Below are 23922 nucleotides of genomic sequence, written 5' to 3' on the forward strand. Positions count from 1 at the left end.
ATGGAGAGAAACTTGAAGAAATTCCACTAAAATCGGGGACTAGACAATGATGCCTACTCTTTCCCTACCTATTTAACATAGTACTGGATGTTGTAGCCAGAATAATCAGACAGCAAAGTAAGTCAAAGGGATATAAATCAGAAAGGAAGAAGTCAAAATGTCACTATTTGGAAAGGATATGATAGTATACTTAAGTGACTCCAAAAGTTCCCACCAGTGAACTTATACAGCTGTTAAACAACTTCAGCAAAGTGGCTGAATAGTATATTATCTTAAACAAATCAGTAGCCTTCCTCTACTCAAAAAATAAGTGGGCTGAGAAAGAAATTTAAGAAATGACACCATTCCCAATAGTCACAGATAATATAAAATACCTTGTGTAACACTAACCAAGCAAATGAAGCATCTATATGACAAGAACTTCAAGTCTCTGAAAAAATGAGTTGAAGAAGATCTAAGGTTAATCCTGATAAAAACTTCATGGTATTAGTACAGAGACAAGTAGGTAGACCAATGGAATAAATAAAATTGAAGACCCAGAAATGAACCTACACACCTATGGTCACTTGAATTTTAACAAAGGAGCTACAAACATCCATCGGAAGAAAGAGCATTTTCAACAAATGGTTATGGCTCAACTGGTAGTCAGCATGTAGAATAATAAAAATTTTCCCCCAATCTTCTCTCCTTGTAAAAGCTCAAGTTCAAGTGGATCAAATACCTCCACATAAAACCAGATACATTGAAACTAATAGAAGAGAAGGCAGGGAAAACTTAGAACACATAGGCACAGCAGAAATGTTTTTGAACAGAACACCAATGGCTTATGCTCTACGGTCAAGTATCTACAAATGTGACCCCATAAAAATGCAAAGATCTGTAAGGCAAAGGACATTGTCAAAAGGACAAGACAGCAACCAACAGATTGGGAAAACATCTATACCAATTCTACATCTGATAGAGGGCTAATATCCAATATATTTGAAGAACACAAGAAGGTAAATTCTAGAGAATCAAATAATCCTATTTTTAAAAATGGGGTACAGAGGTAAACAATGAATTCTCAACTGAGGAATATCAAATGGCTAAGAATCACCTAAAGAAATGCTCAACATTTCTTGTCATCAGGTAAATTCAAATCAAAACAGCCCTGAGATTCCATCTCACACCAGTCAGAATGGCTAAGATCCAAATCTCAGGGACAGCAGGTATTGGCCAGGATATGGAAAAAGAGGAACTCCTCCATTTTTTGGTGGGATTGCAAGCTGGTACAGGCACTCTGGAAATCTGTCTGGTGGTTTCTTAGAAAATCGGACATAGTACTACCTGAGGACCCAGCTATACCACTCCTGGGCATATACCCGAAAGAAGGTCCAACATCTAACAAGGACACATGTTCCACCATGTTTATAACAGCCTTATTTATAACAGTCAGAAGCTGGAAAGAATCCAGATGTCCTTCAACAGAGGAATGGATACAGAAATTTTGGTATAGTTACACAATGGAATATTGCTCAGCTATTAAAATGATGTCTTTATAAATTTTTAGGCAAATGGATGGAACTAGAAGCCATTATCCTGAGTGAGGGAACCCAATCACAAAAGTACACACTTGGTATGCACTCACCAATAATTGGATACTATCCTCAAAAGTTCAGAATACCCAAGAAACAATTCATAGATCTTTTGAAGCTCAAAAAGTAGGAAGGCCAAAATGTGGATGTCTCGGTCCATCTTAGAAGGGGGAACAAAACACTCACGGGAGGTAATAAGGTGACAAATAGTGGAACAGGAATTGAAGAAAAGATCATCCATCCCCATATAGAGCCACCAAACCTGTAGACTATTGCTGTCAGTAAGTGCTAACTGGCAGTAGCCTGAGGTGGATGCCTCCTCAGAGGCTTGGGAGAGCCGAACTGACATAGATGAGGATGCTTGCATCTAACCATCAGACTGAATGTGGGGACCCCAATGAAGGAAGTAGAGAAAGAACTGAAGGAGCTAAAAGGTTTTGCAACTACATGAGAAGAACAACATTATCAACCAACCAAACCTTCCACAGCTGCCAGGGACTAAATCATCAACTAATGAGTATGCATGAAGACACACATTGCTCCAGTTGCATGTGTAGCTTAGAATAGCATTCTCTGGGATCGGTGGAAGGAAAGACCTTTGGGTCAGTGTAGGCTTTTTTTCCCAATATAGGGGAATGCCAAGGTACTGAGGTGGGAGAGGGGGCTTTGGAGAGGGAACACCTTTATGCGTGTAAGAGGAGGAGTAGCAAGGATGGGAGTGAGGGGAAAGGGGATATCAGTTGAAATGTAAATACAGAGGATATCTAATCAAAAAAGGAGAAATTAAATTGACAACAGTCTTGACATCCCTCAACAAAGGAATTGATACAGAAAACTTTTCATTTACACAATGGGATATTATTCAGCTTTTAAAACCAAGGGCAGCATGAATTTTGCAGGCAAATGGATGGAACTAGAAATTATTCTGAGTGATGTTACTAAGACCCAGAAGAATATGAATGGTATGTACTCACTGATAAGGGAATATAAGCCATAAATACACCAGATCAATTATATGCTTCAGAGACCCAAAGAAGTTCAACAAGAAGACTCAACCCACTTAGGTGAATCTTACTTAGAAGGGAGAATAAAGTAGTTACCAAGGCATAGGTAGGGAAGCAATAGGGTTTCCTAGGGAACTTAGAAAGGGGCAGTTCAGAATCAGGTGTGGGGATAGACAGGACAGAGGGCCTGGAGAATGAATGGAGGGTGGGGGAATCCCTAGGAAGTCTCAGAGACCTGGGATGGGGGATGCATGTCCTTAGCAAAAATGCCTAACATTGGTGACATGAAACCTGAAGAAGCCACCTGATATAGCCAGGCAGGACCCTTCAGAGAAAGGATAAGAGCACCAATCTAGCCACAAAACTTTTGACCCAAAATTTGTGATGTTTAATGGAAATTCAGAGAATTGGATGGAGCCCAAAATAAAGGAATGGCCAATCAATAACCAGGGCAATTTGAGACTTATCCCATAGGCAAGAACCATCCCTGACACTACTGATACTCTGTTTGGTGTGTAGACAGGAGCCTACCATAACTGTCCTCTGAGAGGCTCTACTTAGCTTCTGACAAAAATAAGTGCAGACACATTCAAAAGATGAATGGAAGTTGGGGGCTCTTATGGAAATGGGGGAATGTTTTAAGGCCCTAAGTAGGATAAGAACTTCCCAGGAAGACCAACAGAGTCAACTAACCTGGACCCCTGGGAGCTTGCAGAGACTAAGCCACCTATAAATGAGCATACATGATCTGGACTGCATCCCCTGATACACAGTAGGAAACATGCAGCTCAGTCTGTATGTGGTTCCCCCAACATACAGGAGTGGGGTCTGTCCCTAAATCTGTATTCTGTGTAATCCAATCCCAAACAGGGTTGCCTTGTCCTCAGTAGGAGAGAATGTACCAAATCCTGCAGAGACTAGATGCACCTGAGTGTACTGATACTCAAGAGTCACCCATCCTCCAAAGAGGAGAAGGGGAAACGGTGGAGGGACTCTGTGAGGGCATGACTGAGGGAGGGGCAGTGTTTGTGATATAAATAAATAAATGAATAAATAAAAATAGATGGAGCCCAGGGACTCTTATGGAAGGGTTGGGAGAAGAATTTAGAGACGCAAGGTAGATTCCATAGGAAGACCAAGAGCATCTAACTAACCTTCAGTTCTCCCAGATACTGAACCACCAAAGAAAGAGTGAATACTAGCTGAATCTATGCCATCTGCACACATGTGGCAGATGCCAAACTTAGTCTTCATGCAGGTACCACAATAACTGAAGTGGGAGCTGTCTCTGATTCTGTTGACTGCCTGTGATTCCCCTTCTAACTGGGCTGCCTTGTCTGACCTCAGAGGCAGAGAATGTGCCTAGTAAACAATGCCTTGATGTTCAGGGAGGGGATGTAGATGTTGAAAGGGTAGTGTATGGGTGAGGAGGGAACAATGGGGGACGGATCTTCAAGAGGTGGTGTGGTCTACAATATTTGGATTAAAGAATAAATGTTAAAGTTTACAGAAAAATATGTTGTGGAATATTTGCATTAAGTGTTTATAAAACATTGTGCCTATTCCTAAATTCTGCAAACTTATTTTCATCTCAGCTTTCCAATGCTCCTTTTCTACCGCTTGCAGTTTTAATGGCTTATGCAACTGGGGCTCCCCAGAGAGCTTGAATCATTACACAATCACAGTCCAGTCCCTGGTTTACAGATTTTCTACTCATTCCACCTCGTATTTCATGTATGTTTTGGGACAGGTTCTGTGTGGGTGACCAGCCTGTCATGTATTCATAATACAAATAGCAGTGTACCAATAATTCACTCCACTTTCTGTAACTGTGACACTTTCCCTCCACTCTTCATTAGTGTTTCCTATGATTTGAAGGTTGTAATATGGATAGTCCATAGCGAGCTTGACACACAACAGTCTCTGAAAGAACCGATTCTTGTTGTAAAGATTCCTTGTATCAGGAAGAAGGCAAACTCAGGATGAGGCATATCCAGAAACATTTGGTGAAGTTTTAATCTTTGAATACTTAGCAATATCCCAAGAAAGGATGTCTTTCTAGGGCTGTGCCTTTTTCAGTAGTTGGCTTTTGGCCAGCTTTGCAGTGCCATCTGTGTCTTTTCTTTATGGAGCTGCCCATCCATCAATCTAGAAGATCTTACATTACCCACAAAATACTCTTAGCAGCATTATACTGAAGTACATACTTTTCCCGGCAGGTTGGTATTTCAGCACCCAGTGTGTGCATCTTAAAACAGATATCAACGATTCTTTCCAACCAGTAACATGCATATCACTTTCAACTGTTTGAATAGCATATCTGAAACTGGAAGATATTTTTACACACTGGGTAATCTTCTGACTTCTCAGCAACTGTTGGAATATTCAAAACCAAATGATGCTCTATGTACATTTTTATAGGGTATTAGATTCCTCCGGGAACATTTAAAGGATATGATTTGGAGAATTAAATTTGTCTCATAGTTTGTGAGTTTCTTAATTTCCTTGACACATTATATTTTGTTTGTGCTATGGTAAGCACTCATCCACTATGGGCAGTTAGTGTGAAAGGAGTGGACACCTTTTTCTCCACCCTGACTACTGCACAATGATGGCAGCTGACACTTTCTGGGAAATGTTAGGTTGAGATTTTAGGGTCTTCTCTCCATTCTGTTTAGATGTGTTCTGCCTGCATTTTTCAGAGTACTGAGCAATTCTCAATTTATACTGAGCAATTGTGATATTTTGTTACACACCACTTATGGATCAATTGACATGGTCTTTTACTGAGTCTAAATATTTTGGGTCTTGAGTTATTGTGTTTTTATTCATCCTATGCATCCCAAGAAGGTAATTTGTTATAGGATTTGCATTATCTCTTCTTTGCAAGAATGAATATCACACCATCATGGCAACTACAAAGATCTTAATTGAAATCAATGCATAGTATCTGTGCATAATATTAAACTGACTGTATTGTCTTTTCATTGATCTCTCAAGTTGCTTATCAGTAGGTTCCACTGCAGTATTTGTAACTGGTTTTGAAATTCTGATGTAATAACTGAAGGTTTTCAAACTTTAGGTTTTAGATATTTAGGATTGCTTTGTTCAAAATGAAGTGGTTAGAACCTATAGAAAACAGAAACCTCAACTGTGATCCAATGTTTCAATGAGAAGACATTAGTTGTCTGTCACTGTTTACATTACATACGCATTTTCTGTTCTGCTGCTGTTCACATGCATGTTGATCAGTGAATATTCATTATTGCAAGAATGTACTATAATTAGACATTCACAGAAAATCAAAGGTGGGACATAGAAGAGTCTATGTAAAAATTAAACTTTAAGAAAATATAATGCTGCAGAGCGGAGCCTGGCCCAACTGCCAGCCGGAAAGGCAGCTCGTAGAGGCTGAGCAACTGTGACCGGGAACAGATCTTAGGAACTTCTGTTTCCACCCGGAGGCGACTTCAGGACGCAGAGTGGAGCTTGGCCCACCTGCCACCGGGAACGGCGGCTCGTAGAGGCTGAGCAACTGTGACTGGGAACAGATCTTAGGAACTTCTGTTCCCACCTGGAGACGACTTCAGGACACAGAGCGGAGCCTGGCCGAACTGCCAGCCGGAAAGGCGGCTCGTAGAGGCTGAGCAACTGTGACCAGGATCAGATCTTAGGAACCTCTGATTCCACCCGGAGGCGACTTCAGGACGCAGAGCGGAGCCTGGCCCCACCTGCCACCCGGAACGGCGGCTCGTAGAAGCTGAGCAACTGGTGAATGGAAGACCTAGGCTGCTGGGGAACAGAGGGATCTCTGCGGAGTGCACACGGAAAGGGCACCCCCTGCCTTGACCTGCCCTGTCCTCCCCGATCCAGTGACCGGGAACAGATCTTAGGAACCTCTGTTCCCACCCGAGGGAACTTCAGGATGCAGAGCGGAGCCTGGCCCCACCTGCCAGCCCAAAAGGTGGCTCGTAGAGGCTGAGCAACTGGTGGGTGGGAGACCTGAGCTGCCAGAGAGCAGAGAGATCTCTGCGGAGTGCACACGGAAAGTGCACCCCCTGCCTTGCCCTGCCCCGCCCTGTCTGATCCAGCAACCAGGAACAGAACTTTAGAACTTCTGTTCCCACCCGGCGACTCTGAGGCATAGAACAGGGCTCGACCCATCTGCCACCTGGACCAGTGGAGATCGAGGGACACAGACCAGATACAAAAAAAAAGGCAAGAACATATCACTGACAACAAAATGGCAAGAGGAAAGTGAAAGAGTATATCCCAAGGAAACCAAGACAACCTGGCAACACCAAAACCCAGCTCTCCCATAACAGCGAACATCGAAATTACAAACACTCCAGAAAAGGAAGGTACAGACCTGAAATCATACCTCAAGACACTGATAGAGATACTTAAACAAGAACGGGAAGAAAAGCAAAAAGATTCAGAAGCTTTTAAAGAGAAAACAAGAAAAACACTCAAAGAACTCAAAGAACCAGAGGAAAACAGAATCAAAGAGATGAATGAATGGAAGAGGGAATTTAAAACATAAATTGACACAATAAAGAAAACACAAAAAGAGATAATCCTAGAGGTAGAAGACCTAAAAATAAAATCAGGAATCACAGAAGCAAGCATTTCCAATAGATTACAAGAGATGGAAGAGAGAATCTCGGGGGCAGAAGACAACATTGTAAACATAGACAAAACAGCCAGAGAAGATGTAAAAAACAAAAAGCTCCTAACCCAAAATGTTCAGGAAATCCAGGACACAAGGAGAAGACCGAACCTAAGGATAATAGGAATAGAAGAGGGAGAAAAGTATCAATTAAGAGGCACAGTAAATATCTTCAACAAAATCTTAGAAGAAAACTTCCCTACCCTCAAGAATGAGATGACCGCGAGCATAAAAGCCTTCAGAACTCCAAATAGGTTGGACCAGAAAAGAAATGCCTCCCGACACATAATAGTAAAAACATCAAGTGCCCAAAGCAAAGAAAGAATACTAAAAGCAGTAAGGGAAAAAGGTCAGGTAACATATAAAGGCAGGCCAATCAGACTCACACTCGATTTCTCAACAGAGACTATGAAAGCTAGAAGAGCCTGGACAGACATCATGCACACCTTAAGAGAGCACAAGTGCCAGCCGAAGCTGCTATACCCAGCAAAACTATCAATCACCATCGATGGAGAGATGAAGATATTTCAAGACAAATCAAAATTCACACAATATCTGACCACAAACCCAGCACTACAACAAATTATAGGTGGAAAACCCAATACAATGAGAGAAAATACATCCTAGTAAAAACAAGAAAACTCCTAAACAAGAAAAGTAAAAGAAGAAAAAGACACAGACACAACTCAACCCACAAAAGCAATAATGGCAGGAAACAGAAACAACTATTCCTTGATATCTATTAACATAAATGGACTCAACTCCCCAATAAAGAGACATAGACTATCAGACTGGATACATAAACAAAATCCAGCCTTTTGCTGCATACAGGAAACTCATCTCAGAGACAAAGACAGACACTATCTCAGAGTTAAAGGGTGGGAAAAAAACTTCCAAGCAAACAGCTCCAAGAAGCAAGCTGGAATGGCTATTCTAATATCAAATAAAGTAAATTTCCAACCAAAAGTTATCAAAAAAGATAAGGAAGGACACTTTTTACTCATTACCGGGGAAATCTGTCAGGAGAAACTCTCAATCCTTAACATATATGCTCCAAATAAAAAAGCACCCACATTCATAAAAGAAATCCTACTAAAGGTCAAAAAATACATTTTACCCCACAAAATAATAGTGGGAGACTTTAATACCCCACTCTCAACAAAGGACAGATCATGGAAACAGAAACTGAATAAGGACACTGCAAAACTAGCAGAGACTTTGAACCAACTAGAATTAAAAGATATATTCAGAACATATTATCCTAAAGTAAAAGAATACACCTTCTTCTCACCACCCCATGGCACCTTCTCGAAAATTGACCACATATTTGGACACAGAGCGAGACTCAATCGCTATAAGAGGATTGAAATACTCCCATGATCCTCTCAGATCACCATGGTCTACGGCTGGTCTTTGACAACAACAAAGACAACAAAAAGCCCACATACACATGGAAACTAAACAAAGCTCTGTTAAACGATAGCAGGGTCAAAGAAGAAATAAAAAAAGGATTAAGAATTTTCTAGAATTCAACGAAAACGAAAACACAACATACCCAAACCTATGGGATGCAATGAAAGCAGTACTGAGAGGAAAACTCATAGCCCTAAGTGCTTCCAAAAAGAAACTGGAGAGAGCTTACATCAGTAACGTGACAGCACAGCTAAAAACCCTAGAACAGAAGGAAGCAGATATACCCAAAAAGAGTAGACAGCAAGAAATAATCAAAATTAGGGCAGAAATAGACCAAATAGAATTAAAAAGAACCACTGAAAAAAATCAACAAAACCAAGAGTTGGTTCTTTGAGAAAATCAACAAGATTGATGAACCCCTAGCAAGACTAACTAGAGGGCAAAAAGACAGTATACAAATTAACAAAATCAGAAAGGAAAGTGGTGACATAACAACTGAAACTGAGCAAATTCAAGAAATCATCAGATCCTACTACAAAAACTTATACTCCACAAAATTGGAAAATCTGGAAGAAATGGATGAATTCCTAGACAGATACAAGATCCCAAAGTTAAACCAGGACCAAGTAAACCATCTAAATAACCCTATAACACCTAAAGAAATAGAAGAAATCATTAAAAGTCTCTCAACCAAAAAAAGTCCAGGTCCAGACGGGTTCAGTGCAGAATTTTACCAGACATTTATTGGGGATATAACACCAATACTCTACAAACTATTCCAAAAGATAGAATCAGATAAAATACTACCTAACTCATTTTTTGAGGCTACAATAACCCTCGTACCTAAACCACACAAAGACCCTACAAGGAAAGAGAACTTCACACCAATCTCACTTATGAACATTGATGCAAAAATACTCAACAAAATCCTTGCAAACCGTACCCAAGAACACATTAAAACGATAATTCATCATGACCAAGTAGGCTTCATCCCTGGGATGCAGGGATGATTTAATATAAGGAAATCCATCAATGTAATCCACCATATAAACAAACTCAAAGATCAAAATCACATGGTCATCTCACTAGATGCTGAGAAAGCATTTGACAAAATCCAACACCCCTTCATGTTAAAAGTCCTAGAAAGAACAGGAATCCAAGGTGCACACCTAAAAATAATAAAAGCAATATACAGCAAACCAACAGCCAACATCAAACTTAATGTCAAGAAACTTGAAGCAATCCCACTAAAATCAGGGACTCGACAAGGCTGCCCACTCTCCCCCTACCTATTCAACATAGTACTGGAAGTCCTGGCTGGAGCAATTAGACAGCAAAAGGAGATCAAGGGGATACAAATTGGAAAGGAAGAGATAAAAACATCACTCTTTGCTGACGACATGATAGTGTACTTGAGTGACCCCAAAAATTCCACCAGAGAACTCCTACAGCTGATAAACAAGTTCAGCAAAGTGGCTGGATACAAAATTAACTCAAATAAATTAGTAGCCTTTCTATACTCAAAAGACAAACATGTAGAGAAAAAATTAGGGAAAAGGTACCCTTCACAATAGTCACAAAAACTATGAAATACCTTGGTGTGACTCTAACTAAGCAAGTGAAGGACCTGTATGACAAGAACTTCAAACCTCTAAAGAAAGAAATTGAGGAGGATCTCAGAAAATGGAAAGATCTCCCATGGTCATGGATTGGAAAGATCAACATCTTAAGAATGACCATCCTACCAAAAGCAATCTACAGATTCAATGCAATCCCCATCAAAATTCCAACCCAGATCTTTAAGGAATTGGAAAGATCAAAGTGCAATTTCATATGGAATAACAAAAGACCTAGAATAGCGAAATCCATCCTCAACAACAAAAAAAACATCTGCGGGAATCACTATTCCTGACCTCAAGCTATATTACAAGGCAATTGTGTTGAAAACTGCATGGTACTGGTACAGAAATAGGCATGTGGATCAGTGGAATAGAATAGAAGATCCAGAAATGAGCCCTCATGTATATGGTCACCTGATTTTTGGCAAAGGAGCCGTAAACATTCAATGGAAAAAGGACAGCCTATTCAACAAATGGTGCTGGTCCAACTGGCACTCAGCATGCAAAAGAATGAAAATAGACCCTTTCTTATCTCCTTGGACAAAACTCAAGTGTAAGTGGATCAAAGATCTCCACATTAAACCAGATACACTGAAACTATTAGATGAGAAAGTAGGGAAAACCTTAGAACACATAGGCACAGGAGAAAATTTCCTGAACAAAACACCAATGGTTCAAGCTCTAAGGTCAAAGATTAACAAATGGGACTTAATGAGATTGCAAAGTTTCTGTAAGACTAAGGACATTGTCAAGAAAACAAAAAGACAACCAACAGAATGGGAAAAGATCTTTACCAACACCACATCAGATAGAGGCCTAATATCCAAGGTATACAAGGAACTCAAAAAGCTAGACACCAGAGAATCAAATAACCCTATTAAAAAATGGGGTACAGAGCTAAACAAAACGTTCTCAGTTGAGGAACACCGAATGGCCAAGAAACATCTGAGGAAGTGCTTGACATCCTTAGCCATCAGAGAAATGCAAATCAAATCAACCCTTAGATTCCACCTCACACCAGTCAGATTGGCCAAGATCCAAAACTCAGATGACAACAGATGCTGGCGAGGCTGCGGAGAAAGAGGAACACTTCTCCACTGTTGATGGGGTTGCAAACTAATACAACCACTCTGGAAATCTCTCTGGCGATACCTCAGAAAATTGGATATAGTACTACCTGAAGACCCAGCTATTCCACTTCTGGGCATATACCCCAGTGACACTTTAATACACAACAAAGACACATGCACCACAATGTTCATAACAGCTCTATTTATAATAGCCAGAAGCTGGAAAGAACCCAGATGTCCTTCAGAAGATGAATGGATACAAAAATTGTGGTACATTTACACAATGGAATACTACTCAGCCACTAGAAACAATGACTTAACCAAATTCTTAAGAAAATGGCTGCATCTAGAGAATATCATCCTGAGTGAGATAACCCAGTCACAAAAGAACAGACATAATATGCAGTCACTGATATTGGGATGCTAACCCCAGAGGCTTGCACTCCCCCCAGAAACAACTCACAGACTGTATGAAGTCCAAGAAATAAAGAAAACAAATATATATATATATATATATATTTACAAAACAAGAAGACTTTGACTATTTCCATGTTGCGTTTTGTTTTGCATGTACTTTACGCTCATTGTAACTAGTAGGTTTTCAATGCATACTGTCAAGCTCTTGAAAAAATCAAGTACTGACTAAAAAATATATTCACAGAGTTTTATGTAAAAATTATTTTAATATCTGAAAAAACAGTACTGACAAAAATGTATAATTTTAAGCAAAAAATGTTTAAAATCTGTACATTTATCTTTGTTTTGTAAAATAAAGTCATTAAAAAAATGAATAAAAAAAAAGAAAATATAATGGATGTATATGGTGAGTCCCTGTATTCGTTGAATCTTTTGCTTGTTTATTTGTAGAAAAAGCTGCACGCTGACATGTGAATCAGTATTCCCCATTAGCTTAACAAAATATAGTTTTGAAAAAGTTAAAAACAAAAATGTAAAATATGATATGATTGTTTCTGCTACATTTTTTGTACAAAAGTGGTACTAGAATATGGATTATTGTACTTTAAATAATCTCATGATTACCCCATTGTGCACACTACTGACTTTCTATATAATAATTAATACTATAAGAAAACATAGTACATGTATATGATGAGTCTCTGTATCCATTTTGTATTCATATTAATGTGATATAAACGTTCTGACCTTCATTTAAGCATACTGGGAAGAGAAAACGATTCATCGGAATTAATTTGAACTTCTCACAATATTATACCCACTAGAATGAAAAAACAAATTAAGAGGAGTCTACATATGATTTAACCACTTCCATGTAGTGTCAGAATAACGATCATACTTAGAAAGCATTTTCAGTTAATATAACTGAAATCTCACCAATTCTAATCAAGGATCAATCAAAATATAGAGGTGGAGATGGAACTGAATGTTCAGAAATATAGCATTTTACATGACATGGTTTCTGAATTTAACATGGAACAAAAATCAAAGATGACATTCCTTTCAAGACACATGAAGAAAGACAAACTATGCAATGCTCTTTTTTCTCTATGTATTTCATTCTAATTCAAAAGGAGAGAAACTCATTAACACAAAACTCACATGTTTGTCATGTACGTTTTCTGGGATCTCTGAGGAAAAGCAAGGAAAATTACAAGAAAAGTGTTCATTCACACAAAGTAGACTGTTGCAATTTTGTCATATCCAAACTATTTATCTAAGCACTATGCAGTCTCCAGCCATTGGCCCTACTTTTGAGAGTAGAACAGACCCACAGCAATGAAAATCAAGTCCTAACAATATAAAAAAAATAGCATTTGAGCTACCTGTGTTTCTATACTGCTTTAATCCCAGCCCTCACGATCTAGAAGAATACAAGGAGTCAATGCAACAGAGTTATTGCAGCAAGGAGACACAAATACTCTCAAACCATTATTTAATAATCCAAATAAAGTTGAATTTCCAACATAATCTGGTAGCTCTAGTTTCTTGTTAATCACTAATGATAAAAAAAAACTCAAATGACAGTTTGATGACTCAGCAAAGGCATTTCTGTGGTTGCCAAATCTGTACTTGTTGGAAGTTTCTGAAGTGTCACTTGAGTTGTAAAGTGTACACTGGGAGGATTCCTGAATCATTTCATCACACTCATTACAATCATGGGATTTCTCCCAGGAAATCACATGCAGATGGACAATATAAATTGAGGTATAATGCAGGACCATCTTTTTAAAACACATGTGATGGTTCTCTGGAAAATTAGCACAATTGAAATAGGGACTGGTGCATGAATAACATTCAGTATTTAATGTTTCCTTACAAAAACTATAATGGAAGAAAGGAAGGGGGATGGAGGGAGCTTGAGAGAGGGGCGGGGAAGAAAGAAAGCAATCTTAGAGATAGATCTTTTGTGTTTCACTGTCATTAAATGGCAGCTAAGAAGATCCTACATCCCAACTGCAAGGAACAATAATAAACTTCATTCTCACCTAAACTGCATACGATGCAGGTCAGACAAAGTGATCAAGCAATAAAGAATTCTGAGTAAGGAACTAAACTGTCATATGAAGTAAGAGTGTCTACTGCCTTGTAGTAGATCAGTCACATTGGGTAGCCCTAGTCAGCTACGAACCCATGAAATAACCATGGCATGGAAATCAGCAGATCCTCTTACATCAGCCTCCATATTCTTATGATTAAAAACATGTTCACAAACAACAGCTTCTGTAACTTAAATTTCCATTGAGGTGGAAAAAAAAAACAGTTTAATCCAAAATAAAATCAAAACATTCTAATTACTAAGTATACTATAGGCCAATCCGTTGCTCTGAATATTCAATATTCTTTGATTTTTGAAATTTTCTTTTTTTAATTATATAAAATATTACTATAGCTCACAAAAAAATTGTTACATAGTATTATATCATGAATACAGATTTTTTTTCCTAAGAACTTCCACATTTTGGCCTTCCTTTGTTTTGAGCTTTATAAGATCTGTGAGTTGTTTTTTAGGTGTTCAGAGCTTTCTGTGGCTAGTATTCAATTATCAGTGACTGCATACCATGTGTGTTCTTTTGTGACTGGGTTACCTCACTCAGAATGATATTCTCTAGTTCCATCCATTTGCTTAGGAATTTTGTAAAGTCATTGTTTCTAATACCTAAGTAGTACTCCATTGTGTAAATTACTACACTTTCTGTATCCATTCCTCTGTTGAAGGACATCTGGGTTCTTTCCAGATTCTACCTATTATAAATAAGGCTGCTATGAACATGGTGGAGCATCTTTGGGGTATATGCCCAGAACTGGAATAGCTTGGTTTTCAGGTAGTACTACTCCAATTTTCTGAAGAACTGCCAGACTGATTTTGAGAGTGGTGTACCAGCTTACAACCCTGCCAACAGTGGAGGAGTGTTTCAATATTCAACTAGCAATAAATATGAGAGAGAGCACTGGGGAAGAGCCTTTCAAATATAAAGGCTATGTAAACAGTTTTGAATTTTGTTTCATTTTTAGTCAAAACTTGTGAATCTGTACTAAAAAATAAAAAATGAGGAAGGCAACAATACAGAGAATGAGTCTCCACCCAAACTCACACGGAAAGAAATCCAGTGTAAAGAAACCACAGCAATGCTGGAAATGAGGAAAATGCTTCAGGACATACTCAATCCTCAGTAGACACAAAGGAGCTCATACAAATGAGAAATCCTATGAATGTTCAAAATACAGTAAATTCTTTCTGCATTTATCACAAGTCAAAGTACACGGCAACAGTCACTATGGAGAAAAGCCATCTCCTCTCTCCATTCTATTTTTTTTTCCTTACCGCTTTATTAAAAAAAAAAAAAAAAGGAGATACATTTGCAAATTTTTAAAAGCATTTTGTCATAACATTATATGAATATTTTTGTCAGTACTTAATTCTTTTAGAGGTTTGATAGCATGCATAGAAATCCCACTTGTTACCATAAACATGAAGTACATGTAGGACAGAACATAATATGGAAACAGATTTCTTGCTGGGTATAGATTAAGCATAATGATCTGTGAATACCAAAAATTGCCACAAGGCTTAGCTCTTGGATTATTAATGATTTGAGGTCCAAGTGTACCACACTCTGAGAGGGTGCTATACATTTTTTTTTTCTCTCTAGGAAGGACTAAGGCTTTCTTTCTTTCTTTCTTTTTTTCTTTCTCTTTCTTTTTGCCTTTGTTTTTCTTGAGCTTCATATAGTCTGTGAGTTGTTTCTGGGATGTTCAGAGCTTTCTGGGGTTAGTATCCAATTATCAGTGACTGCATATTATGTCTGTTCTTTTGTGATTGGGTTATCTCACTCATTTTTAATGTCATTTGAATCTCTCACTACTCTTACATCAGTTCCTCCAAAAATACCTTGTATGGCTTCTACTCTCTCGATTCCCTACAACTGCTAAGCCTCCATGTTCAGCCTCACATATAATCATGTCTACCTTACCTTTGAATACAAACTAGGACAAAGAGATTTCCCAAAATATCTAGGATTTCTAACACATTACTGTGCTCTGGGAATGAAGAGAAAACTAAGGACTTGCTACAACAGATTAATCAACTTTCATGTGAGATCAAAGTACTAAAACTGTTTAGGGAGCATTTTCAGATACCATAACCAGATTTTAACCACTCCTAATCACCGCTTAACTGATACTCATAGACTTGCATGGAACTAAAGGATTAGGATGACTGTCTTTTACACTACCGAACTTCGTAATTATAATAAAATAAAAATAAGCCTTAATCCTGTCCAAAGGACCAAAACTAAATGCAATGTACCATGCAATGTTTTTTTATCTTCTAAGGTTCTACCTTTACCCTGTGAGATGGAAGACTCATTTATGGAGTCCACAAAAATTGTGATTGTCACTACAAAGCTCAAGATCACTAAACATTAAATGGAAGTAATTCCCATTAAAAACAAAACAAACAGCAACAGCAAGATCAAAACAACTACTGCAGTTCTTCATCATGCAATTTCTGTACAAGTTATAGTGAGCAGGGTCTAGGCATTGCCATTCCTCCTGAAAGAGTACAAGCCATAAGGAATGTCATCAAATCATGTAATTCAATCAGGATATTTGGCCAGCTGGATTGGTATGGTGCTTTAATTATATCATTACAGTGTAAAAGGGAGAACTCATATAAGTCCAGAATTGATCTACATGGTAATAAATAAGGGCCTCAAGAGCAAGACAACCATTTTTGCATACAAGAGATAATGCAAATCCTCTTCCAGATTATTCTTCTGAAAAGATCCTTACAAGTGTAAGATAAATGAAAGAATCCTCACAATAACCCAGTATATATTATGCTTACTAACAGTGATAGAGGTATCCACAACCGAATGCTGTGAGTCTGAGTTATGCCACAGCTGACTCAAGACTTCACCATATGTCTCAAAAGATGTTCTGCACGTGCAGGAAGTTTTTAGTGTTCTGCAGAATAAGGTAGTTTTATGTTCCATACAAGATCTTCTAAAGTACTGTTTTGGTTCCTAAAAATGTAGCCTCTGGAAGTCCTTCTAAGAATGCCCATCAGGATTACCTAATATGGCTCTTCTCATAATACTGTGCAATGTCTCAATCCCACAGAATTTGTTTTATTTGTTTATAACCCTCCAATATGGACACTCTTTCCATGCTCTTTTCCACATAGCTGCCGCTGTGACACTATGTAGACAACATGTTGCCTCTACCATAAACAAAAATATGGGTATAACATGTTACAAGCTGAAGAAAACAATGTTGTGTGAACAGTACAAGGTGGAATGTGTTATCGTGCAAACATATTCAAGCTTGCAATAGACATTTGAAGTCTATGCTAATTTAGGATCATAATCCCAAAGTCTGTTAAGAGCCACAACAGAAATTGAATTTCAATTGTCTGCTGTGTTATATTCAACATCCCTGATGCAGCCAATGACAGAAAGTGTCCATGATTATTTGAAAAGAGAAAGATCTGTTCACTCAAGATTGTGCTATTCATGAAATCATGTTCAATACTGAGGACAAAAACATGTTCTCATCAGTAATTTCTCGTGAGTTGAATGAGTTTCGTTTTGTTTTTTACTTTATTGAAATGATGAAAAAATATGATATGGATTTGTTCCACTGTAACATACCACTGTGTCTAAGATCTAAAATTTCTGAGTCTTCCTGATTGCATTATTGATATAATGTTTGGATGTTTTAGTAAATATTTTTTTCGTCTTTTCTCAGTGCTTCAAATTTATTTACCACTACACCTTTTGGCAATTTCTATGCAATATCATTTTCATAGGTTATCTGTTTAAGGTTTCATGTATGAACAGACTCGCACACTAAATTAACCTGAGATAATTACTTAGTAAAGCTCATTATTGAGTTTTGTTTCATGATGAATGTTCTGGGAAGTAACACTGTATAAATGATTTTACAAATCAACTGAAATCCATTTTATTGCTTCAGGTTTGCAGAGTTAAGTGTTAAGATAAACCAGGACAGGACAGCACAATGGTATGTTGTATTCTTCCATGGGTAAATGCTCATGTTTTGAGGGTCATTGGAATTTGTTTGAATCATGAATTATTACCATGACTTCACAGGCACACAGAAACATAACACAGTTTGGATGATACTTACCACCAGTTTTGTAGCTATATTTTCATTTGTCCTTGTGCATACCTCTACTCAATCCTTGAATGTTAGAGCACAGCCTAACATCAGAGGCTTCTGAATTCTCTACATTCTCTTTGCATAAAGCCCATATAACTTAACTAAGTACCATTACGGCAGTAAAACACCACCCCTATTTTAGATAACTGCAATGCCTTTTCTCTAATAATGTGTTTCTACCTTTTCCTAATGCTGCAATACTATTGTAATATAGTTAAATGCATTGTTATATGGGAAGACAAAACTGGAAACATAAAAGTGATGTGTAAATTCCAAAGATCACTGGAAATGTGTTTACTATAGAATTCAGCAAAACCTGTGAAAGGGTCATTCTTCCCCTAAGAGAACTGCTACACACAATTTGAAAAATGTTGTTCTATTATCAATTTACTGTTTATAAGACTCAGAAAATATTAATGAGATTAATATGTTTTATGAAACATATTTCCTGGAATAAATATAACACATACATACACATCTATTCACTAAAAGTGTGAACCAAAACAGAACAAAGCCCAACTTGTTGAACAAATTTGCTTTATCAGTTATGTACAGCATTATGGGGAAGGAGATGATTACCAGACACAAGGGGACTCAAAAACAGTTATAAATATGAAATTTGTAAGCAGAATGTCACACAGTTCTGGAATACTGCATAACTAGAGCACAGTACATACCTGTCATCAAATGGGTGATTCAAATTTGTCCAATCCTTTTTAAAGAGGTACAGTTTGAGTTTCTTCATTAATTGAAGCATAGTGAATCCTATTGGCTTTGGGAATAATAGTGACATTCAGTACATTTGTAAGGTTTATTTCATGTATGAATTCTCTGGTGACATATAAGTTGGCGTTTGTGGCTGAAACATTTGTCACATTCTTCACATTTGAAAGGTTTCTCTCCTGTATGAATTCTTTGATGAACTGTAAGTTGGGATTTCTGGGTAAAGCATTTGTCACATTTACTACATCTGTAAGGCTTCTCTCCTGTATGAATCCTCTGATGACTTCTAAGACTGCCTTTTTGGGTAAAGAATGTGTCACATTCACTACATTTGTAAGGTTTCTCTCCTGTGTGAATTGTTTGATGTCTTCTAAGACTGCTTTTCTCAGTAAAGCATTTGTCACATTCTCCACATTTGAAAGGTTTCTCTCCTGTATGAATTCTTTGATGAACTGTAAGTTGGAATTTCTGGTTAAAGCATTTGTCACATTCCCTACATCTGTAAGGCTTCTCTCCTGTATGAATCCTCTGATGACTTCTAAGACTGCCTTTTTGGGTAAAGAATGTGTCACATTCACTACATTTGTAAGGTTTCTCTCCTGTGTGAATTGTTTGATGTCTTCTAAGAGTGCTTTTCTCAGTAAAGCATTTGTCACATTCACCACATTTGAATGGTTTCTCTCCTGTATGTATTCTTTGATGAATTTTAACACTGCCTTTCTTGGTAAAACATTTGTTACATGTACTGCATTTATAAGGTTTCTCTCCTGCATGAATTCTTTGATGACTTCTAAGACAACTTTCTGCAGTAAAGCATTTGTCACATTCAATACATTTGAAAGGTTTCTCTCCTGTATGAACTCTCTGATGAATTGTAAGTTGGTATTTCTGGGGAAAACATTTCTCACATTCATTACATTTGTAAGGTTTCTCTCTTGTATGAATTCTATGATGTTTTCTAATTTGTGAGTAGTAGGTAAAGGATTTACCACAATCACTGCATTTGTAACTATTTCCACCAGGGTAGATCCTGCAATGTCTTTTGAAGCCTGATATACAATAAAAGCATTTACCACATTTGCAAGGATACTGTCTGTAATGAATTTTGCAATGTACTTTGAGCTGTGACAAACGCAGAAAGGATTTATTACATTTTGTACATTTATAGGATTTCTCTCCAATATGAGATCTCCGGTGTCTACCGAGGCTTGAGTATATCTTGAAGCATTTACCACATTTCCTGAAAGTGTGTGGTTTCTTTCCAGTATTGTTACTTTGTTTCAGCATGCGTTTATGTGTAGAGTCATAAAGCTTTTCATCCTCTGTAGTGTTTGGTTCTTTCTCTCCTATGTGGGTTCTTTGATTTTGCCTAATGATAGAGCACACATTCAAACAGTTTACACTGTCTTTAAATTTGCAAGATTTATCTCCAGTCTTTTCTCTTTTTCTTCTGTTTAGGTATGGTGCTTTAACAGATTCATCTTTATGTTTGATTCTGTAAGGTGTACCTTGGGTGGATTCATGAATCATTTTGACAAGCGTATTACATTTGTAAGACTTTTCCTGGTTATTCACATGCTTTTGGATAATATGCATTGTGCCTTGATTGAAGACTTTCTCACATTTAAGATAATTCTCTGGAAAAAGTGCAATTAGGAAAGAAAGATTAATGCATGAGTAAGGGATTCAATAATAGATATTTTTTTAAGTTCACAAAGAAAAGTAGATTACCCATTCTAAAGGAAAAAAAACTGTCTTTTCTCTTTCACAGTAATTAAATTTCATCTATATCAAATGACTGAAAATAAGAGCCTTCTAATTCTAATTTAAACACTGTCCCCTGCAGAAGGTAGGAAAAAGAGGTGATCAAGGAGAAAAAACAAATTGAGATATTAACTGTCTGAAGAATCATATTAACAAGGTCAGGTAGGAATTTATTATGTAATTTACATTGGCATGCAATTCACCATATATGCTTGCTTCTACTTTCAAAGTGCTAGGAAAAAGGTTATGGAATAATAGTAATAAACAAAGGGAGCAAATGCCGAAAGGTAAAGAAATACATAGAAACAAAATTCTAATAAAAGCAGATGCTGCTCTATTTAAAATATTTTGCATTTTAAAAAACTAGAAATGGGTGAACTCTGAAATGCAATGGCCAAATTTTAAAATTCCAATTATTATTTATAAAATATTATATTTCTTCTCTATAAATGTGCAATATTCTTTGAACTTTGAAGTTTCGATAAAAGAATGGATAAAAGGGCTAGAGAGAATATACAGGATACAGCATGGGTTATTATTCCAGAACACACGAAGAAATGCAAAGAAAACACCTTGTTAATTTTATGTTGATAACCAGAATTTTCTTTATTCTGGGAGTCTCTAGACATTTCAGAGTTTCTACAGAAGATATGTAAATTGAAAGAATTAATTTGAAATTCTGCAAGATTATTCTCACCCACAAAGAATAGATTACTGTAATTCTCCATCATCACATCTTTATACAATGCCCTCTGAGAACAGTTGAGATATTCCCATTCCTCCACTGAGAACTGCAGAGCCACATCCCTGAATGTTAACAGACCCTGTAATAGAAAATTACCATTTATCATGTGTTGTTGACAAAAATGTTTTCCTACTTAACAAGGCCCCAAATAATAAGATATAATTTGTGTTATGGATAAATCATGGTAAATATTCAAGGACAAAATTTTTCTAGATGTGCTACAGAGATATGTCAGAAGTTAATAAACATTGCTGCTTTTACACAAATAATAATATACAAGTGTCTTACTATATTGCACATATGCATATCTCTGCTCTTTATATGACTTTGCTGATATTTTCTAGGACTGAGCAATAGAGAAAGGATTTGCCTCCATCTAAGCATTTGAAAATTTTGTTTGCAGTTTGGATTCTATAATGTCGTTTAAAGCCATCTAATATGCAAATTGTTTGCCAGCACCATCATGGCAGTAGACAACAGAATAGGAAACCTAGTTCAACGAGATCTAAAGCTCTCTTCTTTTCTCAGCATACAAGAAGAATGCAAAGCACATATGCATAGAGTCAGGAAAATGTACCAATATCCAAAAATCAAAATTGAAAGTTGATTTTATTAAAAGATTCTTCTTAATCTAGTAATAGTCTTTAGTGTGTTTTCTGTCTGTGGAACAGGATAAAAAAAAATGTCTCACAATCCACAAACTTTTAAAGAATATATTGTACACATCTGAGATCTAGGCACAGGAATATACCTTGATGAATTAACAAAATTCAAGTGTCATATCATAAATGGTTAAGTAATAATGATCAAAACTATGCTGCAAAATTCTACAATGTCAACTTTGCTCAAATGTGGAAACTAGCTCAATCTTTTCAGCAGTTTGGTCTGACTTTCTCAGTTGATATCCTGTGGCCTGGGTACAATGCTGCAAATGTTCTAAATAAAAGAAGTAAAACAGGAAATGCAAAATTCTAACACTACTCTTATCATAAATTCTATTCTTCCATATATTGCTCAATGATGTCAGTATCCATGTATATGCAAATGCACATCCATAAGCTTGTTTTTAAACAACTGATCATTCCTGAAATGTAATCTATATGGCACATGAAACCTTTCTTCTTCAGTAATATAAAAGGACACATCTGTTTGATGTCAAAATTGGACATTATATTCGTTGAGTATCATATACAAGAGATTCCCTTCCAGAATTGCATGTCTTAAGTCTATATTCTAGAACAATGATGTGGTATGGCAAATTTTATTATCAGAATTGAAAATGAAGAGAAATCATAGAACATAAATACTTCAGATAATATTACCAGATGTAGATAATTGAGGTTTTGAATACATTCACCAAGACATACAACATTACAGAAATGTGGACATGAGGCTAACCCGGGGTACACTTACCAGAGAAGCAGTCATTCCTCTTGTTGTTCTGCTCTGTAAAGACTGGAATTGACAAAATTACACAAAAAGATGTCAAAAATACAAAGCCAAAATTAATAAAACTCCCCATGGACAATGCAACAACATAAAAGAAGACCCCCAAACTAAAATGCTCAGGAATCCTGTCAACATTCTGACAGACAGGACAGCATGAAATGATATACTTAGTGTGGCATATACAAGGGAAGTTAGAATCATGAATACATGACATGTCTACTCACCAAAAACTTGCCTCAAGGCATACATGAAATACAGTGCGGATGACTGGGATAAAACTTTGGATCAGGGCGGAGAAAACAGAAAATAATGAAGTAATCATGCAAGCTTTCTCTTGAGTTCAAGGTGGAAAGGCCACTCTCTTTAAATTATAAGTGGTAGAATAGGGAGTTAGGAAGCATGGACAAAAGTAAACTTCAGGAGCTTTATAATACCCACAACAGCAAAGAAGACAGAAAAAGCAAATACTGTATTGGAATATTCCACTGTAAATGTTCTAAAAAACATGGTGAGTGGGAAAAAAAAAAAACAGGATAATTCTTAGTTACTGTGATTGAAAATTCACTCACAACAGAAAAAGATACACAACTGGACTTTGAGAGGCAGGGAAAAAAGTAATTTTGTCATGAATTTATATTATACCCGCTGTATACATGGTACATGGGTGGTACACAGACATCCATGAAGAACAAGTAATCATACACATATAATAATAACTACAACAACAACAACAATATAATAGAACTAGCTAGAAAAAAACTGGAAAAAGGTAAAGCAAAGAGATACTGAATAAAGTAAAGCAAAATATTCAACTCTACTTTTCAATGATGGTGATTGAAAATGGCATCTTAATATTGATGAATACAGGATTCAAAAACCTGAATCATCAGTTTTCTATATAAACTCTTTCTATATAATATCCCTGGTTTCCAAAAACACAACAGTAGTGTAAAAGCAGTTTTCTATATAATGAAATGCTTTCTGATGAAATTTTGGGCAAACTCCAGAGGACAAAATATATAAAATTCACTGGAACCCTGGTCAAAAAGTTAACAGATCACAGTAAGCCACTGACTCATAACAGTTTGCTACATGTACAAACGCTCATAGTTCCTTTACATAGTTCTGTTCAAAATGTAACCTAGTTTTAGCCTGTCTCAAAGAACATCTCTATGTAACGGGGAACAGTTATTTCAGGGACTCATGACAAGCAACACATGGGGAACAAG

At 37.0% G+C, this 23922-nt stretch overlaps 1 protein-coding gene across 1 annotated transcript; it reads right to left on the bottom strand.

The window, feature by feature from the left end:
• Window positions 1-18579: 18579 nt before the first annotated feature.
• LOC308413385 (uncharacterized protein) lies at window positions 18580-21266 on the bottom strand. The gene is made up of 2 exons (XM_080908335.1): window positions 21197-21266; window positions 18580-20372 (listed from the first exon to the last, which is right to left on the bottom strand). Exons 1-2 carry the CDS (start codon window positions 21228-21230, stop codon window positions 18829-18831), a joined length of 1578 nt encoding a protein of 525 aa, XP_080764461.1. The 5' UTR covers window positions 21231-21266; the 3' UTR covers window positions 18580-18828.
• Window positions 21267-23922: the final 2656 nt, after the last annotated feature.

Source organism: Micromys minutus, assembly GCF_963924665.1.
Source record: "Micromys minutus genome assembly, chromosome: 32".
Classification (NCBI taxonomy): Eukaryota; Metazoa; Chordata; class Mammalia; order Rodentia; family Muridae; genus Micromys; species Micromys minutus.

What these genes read in the sequence shown, in the direction of transcription:
- LOC308413385 (XM_080908335.1), bottom strand. Translation starts at nt 21,230, where the DNA reads ATGATGGAGAATTACAGTAATCTATTCTTTGTGG. An exon ending in CAGTAATCTATTCTTTGTGG is followed by an intron (nt 20,373 to 21,196) that starts GTGAGAATAATC and finishes CACTTTTTCCAG; the next exon opens with AGAATTATCTTAAATGTGAG.